This window comes from Anabrus simplex, chromosome 3 (genome assembly GCF_040414725.1).
Source record: "Anabrus simplex isolate iqAnaSimp1 chromosome 3, ASM4041472v1, whole genome shotgun sequence".
Taxonomy (NCBI): Eukaryota; Metazoa; Arthropoda; class Insecta; order Orthoptera; family Tettigoniidae; genus Anabrus; species Anabrus simplex.
Window position 1 is genome coordinate 324,370,122 of NC_090267.1, and position 10,029 is coordinate 324,380,150.

General features: G+C 35.8%; 1 protein-coding gene across 2 annotated transcripts in view; it reads left to right on the forward strand.

The window, feature by feature from the left end:
- The window catches only part of ktub (Tub domain-containing protein ktub), a 162,434-nt gene extending 152,913 nt beyond the window's left edge, over positions 1-9,521 (forward strand). For both annotated transcript variants that reach the window (XM_067144422.2, XM_067144423.2), the window contains 2 exons: positions 1,004-1,156; positions 8,365-9,521. In XM_067144422.2, the coding sequence (XP_067000523.1) occupies positions 1,004-1,156; positions 8,365-8,498 (287 nt within the window). In that variant the 3' untranslated portion in view covers positions 8,499-9,521. The remainder of the gene's footprint in view (positions 1-1,003; positions 1,157-8,364) is intronic.
- The last annotated feature ends 508 nt before the right edge of the window (positions 9,522-10,029 follow it).

A 10,029-nucleotide genomic window follows, 5' to 3' on the forward strand; every position in this document is an offset into this window, starting at 1 on the left:
AATATTTCTGTACAGACAGTTAGTTTATAATATTAATATTAAAGTATTATAGTAAGAGTAAAGAATTTAGTTAAAAAATATGTATCAGAGGAATTACTGTTCTGATTTATAATTTATTTTAAAATGACTATATTTTGAATAATCATTTTTGGGTCATATTTTGTCATTTTCACGTCATATTTCATCACTTTTGAGGTCATATTTCCTCATTTTTGAGGTCATATTTGCTTGCATATTTGGGCTATTTTTAGGTTTTAAACATCCGAGCCCTAATTATAACCAAGTAGAATAACTCGCTAAATGGGCCACGATTCCTTCGGATAACATCAGTTCACTATTAAAACGCAAATAAACAGCACAAAGCACCAACGATGTTTTAAAAACCGACCTGGCACTTATTTCTTACAGCGCAATGTCAGAGCACATCATGCGCACAGCCATCTTGACAATAAAAAAAAAAAAAGAATGTAGGTATGTGATAGAGGTTTCTGTACAAGTCAACAATGTCTGTAGAATATCGTTTGAAAGATGACGTGTCATCAAAATCTGGGCCTTGTTAATCAGCCTGTTTCAGGCTAAAGAGGCCTAGATATATTTGAGAAAAACAAATCTGGAGAGACTTGCTCAAGAAGAAATACAGGATGAGAACAAAAACTGGAACAGCAGTTTTGGTTGGACAGAAGAAATTAGATGAGGCTAATTTATAACCATACTCAGCTTGCTGGACCATAATGCTCGATGATGATAATGAAGAACATACAGTGATCACCATAGCTGTACTTTACTTTCTTGTCATCCTCATTTTACTTTCTTTATTCCACTTTATACTCCATTCTTTATATGATTGGTACATTTTCCTCTTTTTAAGTCGGCCTAATTGTGTTAATAATCAAGATATAAATTCCATTTAATCCTGAAGAATCAGTCATCGGTCAAATGTGAATTGCAGAGGTTATCAAATATTCACTTTGTACAGGAAAGCTCATTTCTGATGTTGTTGCAGAATGTTGGAGAAATAAAAATATGGACAACTTAATCGAACTTCACAACAAGACTCCTGTATGGAATGATGATACGCAGTCATACGTACTTAATTTCCATGGGAGAGTAACGCAAGCATCAGTGAAAAACTTCCAGATTGTTCATGACAGCAATGGTATGTATTTTTCATTCAGGATCCACTATTGAGTTAAATGCAACATTTTACCTTATTTAAGAATTTTCTTGAAGTTGCCAGAATTTTTTTTGTCTCTAATATAGTGTAGGCCATAAAAAAGGACTTTGTTAACATGGTTGAAAGGATTGAATTGATCAGTAGAGATTGGATCTAAGTCACTTTTCTCTCACTTTTCAGGCAAAGGAAAACTTTTTTCCCCACTGAAATAATATTCCTGGCCCTTTTTGCTGTATAAGTGGTTATTGTTTTGCCATTATAATGGTTAGTTTAAAATAATTATGGAAAATGTCCTCCTCGTGATGCCTAATTTCAAGGTATTATTGTTACTTCTTATGCTTCTAGTAATATATTTCTTTGTAAAAAATTACAAAATTGATCTGCAGACAGAATGTAGTTTTTAACTCCATTGCACTCATGCTCTGATATATTGGCACAAAACATTATGGTGAGAACACTCAGAACTGTTATTTAGCTGTTTCAGTCATTTGTGGGGCTGCTAGATGGCTGTAGGGGATCAGCCGTTATTTTCATTTTATTCAACAGATTGATTCACCAGTCCTATGAAATATTTATTGCATAGTTCATATCAGTTCAGAGTAGGGGGTACTTTCATAGTTATGTTATTAAATTAAACATATGTTAAAATCCAGGACAAAATAAGAAAGTCGTATGTTTTTGTTTCATCCAGAAAAATTCCTGGCCCGTGATACAGACCACCAAAGGTGACACTCAGGCGCTATTTCTCATGTGCAGTTTTGGCAAAATGTTAAAATGTTCTATCTCTGGAATGGTTCAGGATATTTTGTGGCTCTTTTTTTATTTGAGGGAATGATTGTATAATTAAAATAATATCCTTAGTTTGGAAATGTGAGTTCAAGTTCTCTTCCTGTATGTAGCATTCTGAGTTTCTTAAATCAAAAAATATTTTAAAATGCCTATCTCAGTTTGTTTTCAATTGATCACTATTATACAGTATCACGTTCCTTGAAATGGGGAACTTGCACTTTTGAGGTTAACAGGTTTTATAAACAATTGAAAATATTGCCATTGACCCAGTGTTATGGACTCTGCTGCTATTTTTGTGCGGATGAGAGGATATTAGTCTGGAGCTGCTATATCTTGACCAATAATGGCTTCATCGGATGGTAGTTGATTATTTATTTGGCCCTACGAATGACAGATAGTGCTCCGTGCACATATCTATCACGAATGTATTTCTTTCTTGCCTTGCCTTGATCTTTTGTTTCCCTTACTCGACTCTCGAGAATTGTTTATATGAAAATGGAGTCTACAATATGTGTATTCGCTCCTTTTCCTTAACTTACCGACAGTACTTTCATCATTCAAATGTGTTCTATTCGAGCACTCGCCTATTTCCGGCTTTTCATATTACTTATCTCCTGCGACGTCTCAAGGTAATGTCATCTTAACTTTTTTATTATTGATATGTTTGTCATAGTTATCTTGTGCTTTATGACTTTCTCGTATTTAACTTTTGTTGGCTGATTCTGGCATGATTTTTGTCTAGTTTCTTCTTTTGTTTTGGCCGACTGTGGACCACGTTAATTTGAATTCAGCTTCATCCGTCTTTGAGATTTAATCCTCGTTCAGTACTCCTTCATCCTTTCACCCTGCAATCTCCTACTTTCTTCTGTCCGTGGCGCTTGGGTATGGGATCTAACTTTTTCTTGAAACATTTTCGTTGCCTTGATCCTTGATTTGTACGCATCCCTGTTGCTGATTTCTGTTCCTTGTATTTCCATTTCTTCCAGGTCCCTCTTCACCTCTTTGTACTAGCACACTGTAGTTCTGTAGTTTTCCTCATCTCAAAAAATCTTATCTGATTGGTCAGTCTTCCCGGGTTCATTCTGTAGATATATCCGAAGAACATGGCTCTCCTCTTCTGGATGGTATCTGAGATCTTATCCATCTTGAGATATAATTCTTGGTTTCCTTTTTTCCTGTATGATCCATCCTCTGTTCTTTGAGCTCCCAGTATCTTCCTCAGAATCTTTCTCTCTACTAGTTTGAACTTCTTGACCAATCCTGTTTTTATCAGGTTCAAACTTTCAGCTGCATATAAAGCCTCCGAGTGGATCACTGTCTGATAGTGACTGGGTTTTGCATTGATTGAAATATTCTTCTTGTTGTAAGTGTTCATAGTTTATATGCCAAGTTCATCTTGTTGATTCTCGATAACAATGCCTCTCTTTCTGACTGGTTATTGTCCATCCACTCCTCCAGATATTTGAATTTCTCCACTTTCTGAATACTTCCTATCTCAACTGTCATCCATCTGTGTGCTGTTTTGATGTTGGTCGTGTACTGTCTTCTCAAAGGAGATTCATAGGCCTACCTTACTTGCCTCTTCCTGGAGTTGGGCAATTTGATTCTGTGCTGCCTCTATTGACTCTGACAGAACCACAATGCCATCCGCAAAGGCTAAACAGTTAACTCCAATTCCTTTGCTTTTGCATCCCATTCGTATACCACCTATTCCTTGCATTTTGTGGGGCCACTCTCTAATCACTTTGTCAAGAACACAGTTGAATAGAAGGGGAGGTCCATCTTCCTGTCTGACCCCTGTTTGAATCCCAAAAGATTCCAGTAGGATCCCTCTGAACTTGACCGTAGATGTTATGCCAGTCACTGTCTGTTTAATGTGTTCTCTTGTCTTCCTATCTAGACCCATTTCTTCACTGATATGAATCATTGTTTCCCTGTCTACAGAATCGTAGGCCTTTTCGAAGTCCATTTTGAAGTTTTTTATACAGGTCTTTTTATTTCCCTAGTGATTGTGGGAATTATATGTCCTGTTATTTTGTGTGTGGGTGGGTAGGTGGACGATATTTGCTCATGCCTAGAGGTCTGATTTTTAATGTGTTATTGTGGTGGCTCCATAAGTCTTTGGTTATGGAATGATGTTGATTGATGAAAGACCTGTTATCGTGTGCCTTGCATTATGGTTCACTGTTTGACAGAATACTATGAGCGTTTTGCTTGATTATGCTCATAGTAGTGTGACCAACTGGATATGTTTTGTCACCATATTGCCGTTTCGATCATTGAGTTTGTTATTTTGAGTCCGTGGATGTGTGAAAAAGTTGTAATAGGATGTGCATCACTGTCTGATTCATTTTGATTGGTTTATGTGCCTTTTGCTGTATTGTGTTTGGCATATTTGCCATTTGAATGCTTTATTTCCCATACATGTCTCCCTTTTTGTCCTTTATTTTGTTTTTGAGGAAGCTATGGCAAGTGAATTCACCTGTGATCCACTTCCTGATTGATTGGGCTCTGCGCATTTCTCTTTCTTGCTTATGACCCTCTGCCCCTGTGTTTCGTCAGAGGCTTTATTTCTTTGGTGTTCCTTGAGATTTCCTGGGGGATTGTTATCAAGAAGAAAATGTTCTGCCGTGTTTGTGGTTAAAGGTAAAAAAGGAGATATCTTTTGACTATGAGTTAAGTCAGTAGAAAAGGAAAAGGTCCGTGTTTAATTGGTTCAAACCTGTCAAATATCCCTCATAAATGGAATACCATGAGCCTAAAATATATCTTGTAACATATTACATAAAACTATTACTGTAGACAAGTATGGTTGTTCGGTCTTGGCTATAGGCCTACAGAACTGTTCGAAGAAATTGATGTGACTAATCTCCTTCAATATTATTGTTGTCTTTAATGTTTTTCTTACGAGGGTCATTAACACTTTTTTATTCTATGATTATGAATAAACCATTCATTTTATTTTAATTCTTGTTGTTATTGATATAAATGCCTCATTTGCTTGTTCTCTTTATTGGCTTATGAGGCTCAGCTTTGGCTCCAGACGATTTCTGTCTGATCTGGTCGGATCCATTGGGTAACATCTGTTCTTTTTTTTTGGGGGGGGGGGGGGGATAAACTGTTATTATGTTTCCATTGCATGGCAATTTCTGCTTAGCATATGATTATTATTGAGTTTACCTCCATGCTCTCTCTCTCTCTGACATTTTATTGAGTAAGTGAGGGAATGGTACACCATACATTAAACCAGTTTCTGTGACCACATTCTCACATATTGGTTTCATAAACTCATAAAGTCTGGTCTTAATTGACATGGTACTTTCATTCTTCATAAAGATAAGTAACACACACAGCTTTTAAAACATATTACAGGTTCCAAAATTTATGTGAAAGTTCAAAGATATAGTACATGTTCCAAAACATATCACTTCTATATACTCTGCTTACAATTGAAATTAGCGATTCAGTGAACTAAAAATTTGTTCAAATGCATCAGTATCTTCCTTCGATATTGAGTGAAACCTTCCTGTTGAGCCAGTAGGAACTGGGGCACTCAAAATCTGTAAAACATCACAAATTAGGAATGAGCACTGGTGGTGGTATTGCTGTGTTTCAGCAGGAAATCTATATCTACCAACTGGTCCATGTGGTAGCATAAAGTTCACCAAGATTTCTTTTAACCCACAGTTGATATCTAAAACCTCTGCAACCCACCAGTAAATTTCTTCTTTCTTGCTATTTAAAGTTTGTGAAATATAAGTTCACCCATCACTGCAAGTCCAGACATGTCATCTGAATTCATTTCACAGGGATAGTTTGTTTAGACCATTATTCTGTTTTCTGCTGGTAGAATTCTTCAACTTCCTCATTGGGCAACAGGATGAGGGCTATTGATGTGTATGACTTCACTACTCTTGTACAATCCTTAGCATTCTGTATTGCAGATGTACTTGGTCTGGAAAGATTACGTTTTGTAGCATGGTTTTTCAACAGGCCTGCTCCACCATTGCAAGTCACCTTTCCATGACCAGTAGCACTGTATACCCATTCCATTGGTAATGATTTTTGAAATGACTAGGGACACCATCAGAAATTATGATTTTCTTTCTGCCTGTGATTGCAGCCGTTGTAGAATTTTGTGTATTGCCAACAATGCATGTTTTGAGTTATGTTTTATGTCATCACTTGTACTGCAACACTTGAAATCTTGTTTTGAAAGTGTGATTTCTGTAAAAATTGAAACTTAATCATTACTCAGTGATACCTGTGTATTTCTTGTGACAAAATCACAGACCAGTTCTCAGCAAAATCACAATGATGCACTAAATATAGTCCATTCCTTCATTTCTGCAATGTGTTGTTGTTGTTGTTGTTGTTGGTTGTTTGTTTGTTTGTTTGTTTGTTTGTTTGTTTGTTTGTTCGTTCTTTCTTCCGGTGTTGGTGTGTTACAGCTTTCACTGTCCATTTCCTAAGTTCAACAGTGAAGGTATCATTGGCAACAGTTTTTGTAATGAGTTTGTTTTCCTCCCCATATTGCATATGTAACTTCAGAAGAGTCATCTGCTATGTTTTCCAGACCTAGTGTCTAAGGCCAGTCCTCCCTTTCCAGGGCAGTTGTCACATTTCTGAAACCACACGTTCAACCAAGGTATCATATCACTCATGTAATCAAGAACATCATAACTCAAAAACAACCTGTTTTCAGTTATGTATACCATTTTATTAGTTCTTGCATGCACTCTTAATTATTATACATAACTCAAAACAAGTAGTTATGACGTATTAAATGAGCGATATGCCATTCCTTCTAGTAAGTTGTTCAAAGTTACCACGCAAAGTTCAAAATTGGCACAATAAACACATAAGCAGACATATCTCGGTGGTTGTGGAATGATCAACTTGGGTCGTAATGCATAAAATAGTGATCATAAAATTCTGAATGTTCCTGCCTATGTGTGGTGACAGGTTTTTTTTTTATAATACTGTATCTTTTCACTTTCACCATGTTTTCTCCTGCAACTGTTACAGTGATAATGTCTTTTTGTTGGCACTCTGGCAAGAACAATTCCATTTATCTTCCAAATAAAATGACTGTGCAATTTGAATATGTGCTTCCTTCACAGGATGACCATAATATGGATCTGGTTTTCCAAATACTGCTTTTGTAGACTTCACAATTCTTATTCTGTCCACATTGTATTTTGTTTCAGATGGAATGTGGTGCAAAATTTGTTCCTTTGAAACGGATACTGGGATAATTGTTAGAACTTGCACCTTTTCACTGTAGGATTCACATGATTCAATGACCAAATTGATGTTAGACATGAACTCCAGGCAAATTGTGCAAGCTTCTATTAGTTTATTTTCCTCTGAAGATGGAATTTGTACTTTGAAGAGTTTGCCACTCTGTTTGCAGTTTGTAATTTTTTGTATTTTCTCTGCACTTGATGCATACGACTGTTTACAAGCACATTTCACTGACCATAGTTTCTTAATAGGACTAACACCAACCTCTGTGGCTGACTGATTTAAGGAATGAAATTCTTCTTCTGCAAATACAAAATCTTCCATCATCCACACCATGGCAGACTTCTTGTTCAGTTAGAGCCATTGTTGATATTCTATCAAAACATTTAGAACACAGAAAATCATCACTGGATATATCTTTACTTTGAAACAGAGTCTTAAAATGAGCACTTTTATTTTGAACCTGAATAAAGTCAGATTCTCTTTTTTGGTTTTTGGTTCTTATATATCATTGCATTATGGATATGCAAATAATCAACACACTTCACTCTCCTATGGCCTCAGTCAGAAGACATTTTGTACTTGGTCCTTTCCACAAAACACCCTACTACTCAATCAGCAGAATTCTCACAAAAACAGATAGCTAGACCATAAATGTAGTGAACTGCTTTCTTTGTTTGTGTTTTGACGCAACTGAACTGTAAAACATTTGTCCTTCCTTTTATGTACTAGGAGAAAGAGAGAGAGAGACGCACACACGCGCGCGCGCGCGCGCGCGCACACACACACACACACACACACACACACACACACACACAGTACCAGGTTAATTCCTGTCTAGGTAAAGGTGGCCAAGCATAAACCTAACCACTTCTACAGACCATTATGCTTTTGGATCATTGAAAATAATGGATAGACTGAGTTTTTGATTGATGGATTTCTTTCTTCCATTCTTCATTCCTTCCTTTGCTATTGAATATTAATAGAATATCCTTTTAAACATACAGAAATGTATATATGTATGTTTGTGTATATATATATATATATATAGAGAGAGAGAGAGAGAGAGAGAGAGAGAGTAAAATGATGCTGCTCCTTCACTCTCCACTGCTTTCTTACTCTTATTTTTGTAATTGTCTTTTCTTTTTTTCCAGTGGATTACATTGTAATGCAGTTTGGACGTGTTGCTGAAGATGTGTTTACAATGGATTTCCGTTACCCTATGTGTGCTCTACAAGCATTTGCCATTGCGCTCAGTAGTTTTGACAGCAAACTGGCTTGTGAATGAAGTTTGTTTCTAGAGTGCCTATTATAAGAACCTAGAATGTCATTGAGTACTTCTTAGTGGCATTTAATGAGTGACAATCGTGTATCATGTGGATGAAATATCGCTCTATTGAAAAGAGGACACTGATTTTTTAATTTACTTTCTCATTATGACTCGTCACATAATGAGTAACTTCACATGCCGGTAATTAGCAAAACAAACACTTACAAGTGCTGTTTTCTAGTGCTGGTGCACGCACAATCATCATACCATTAGAATAGAATTTGTTTTTAGCATCTCACCATCTTTTTTAATATATTTACTCCTATTAGCGTGAAGATGGCTACAGTATTTATATTTCTTACATGTGTATATTCATTGAAAAGAAGAAATATTTCTAGTCCTAAGTAAACATGAAACAAGTTATATTTTTTTAAGAGCTTTTTAAAAGTATGTGTAGAAATGTTTTAATTTAATTATAGGTTCTTTGTGTGTATTTTATATATGCCAAATTTAGTTTCAAACAGATGTGCATTTAACAGTTATTGGGCATTATCCCATTAAATTTAAAGTGTGTGTGTGTATATATTTTGTAAATTTTAGCTATATCAAGAAGAGAATGAGTTGTGAATAACATAATGTTAAAAGTGTTCATACCCTAGCTCTGTCAATAAAACTATGTCATTGTTGAACTGCACTACTGCAGTCGTGTTGTTCATTATACATATTGTTTTACATTAAATTGAACATAAGTTACAATATGTTCTATGCAGCTTTCATTGGTAAAATGAGTAGAAATTGGAAAAAAAAAAGTATTGAAATAAATCTTCTCAGTTTGTGATTGGGCTAAAATTGTGTGAGAGAAAATTCCTGAAAATAAACTATAATAGGATTGAATGTAAGATAACATGTAATGAATGGTATGAATGTAACTTTTCACTCTGTGACAAGGAAATGATTCCAGTCTATATGTAGTGTTCTCCAATGATTGTCTGAAAATATTCATTCTCACATAAGGCACTATTTAAGATATACTAGCAAATGTACCCGTGTTTCACTACGGTATTCTACATTGTATACGGTTCTCGAAGTAGATCACTGTTCATGCAGTAAATAAGATTTTTTTTAACTGCATGCCTCTTAGCGTTATCCAGAAACTACAGGGGGAGATTCGCATACGTTGTTTCCAATGTAAGGTGTGAGTTTCGGAGTTGTAATGATAACGGCTGGCTCACTTGCCTACCACCATTCACAATCGAATAGGAAAGTTTTCATTATAATGGGAAGCTCTATTACCTACTGCACCGTCACAATCTATTTGCAGAGTTTTCGTTACAACGCCAGGCGCCTTTTCTTACTTCCAGACAGATTACATCTGAGGAGTTTTTATTATAATTCCCTACTGCCAGTCAAAATTGAGTTGTGCTGTTATCATTATAATGGCATGCCCCTTTTCTTAATGGCAGTCACACCGAGTTAGTAAGCTTCTATTACAATAGCAGGGCAACTATGTCTATTGCCAGTCACATTTTAGATGGGTAAATTTGTTTAT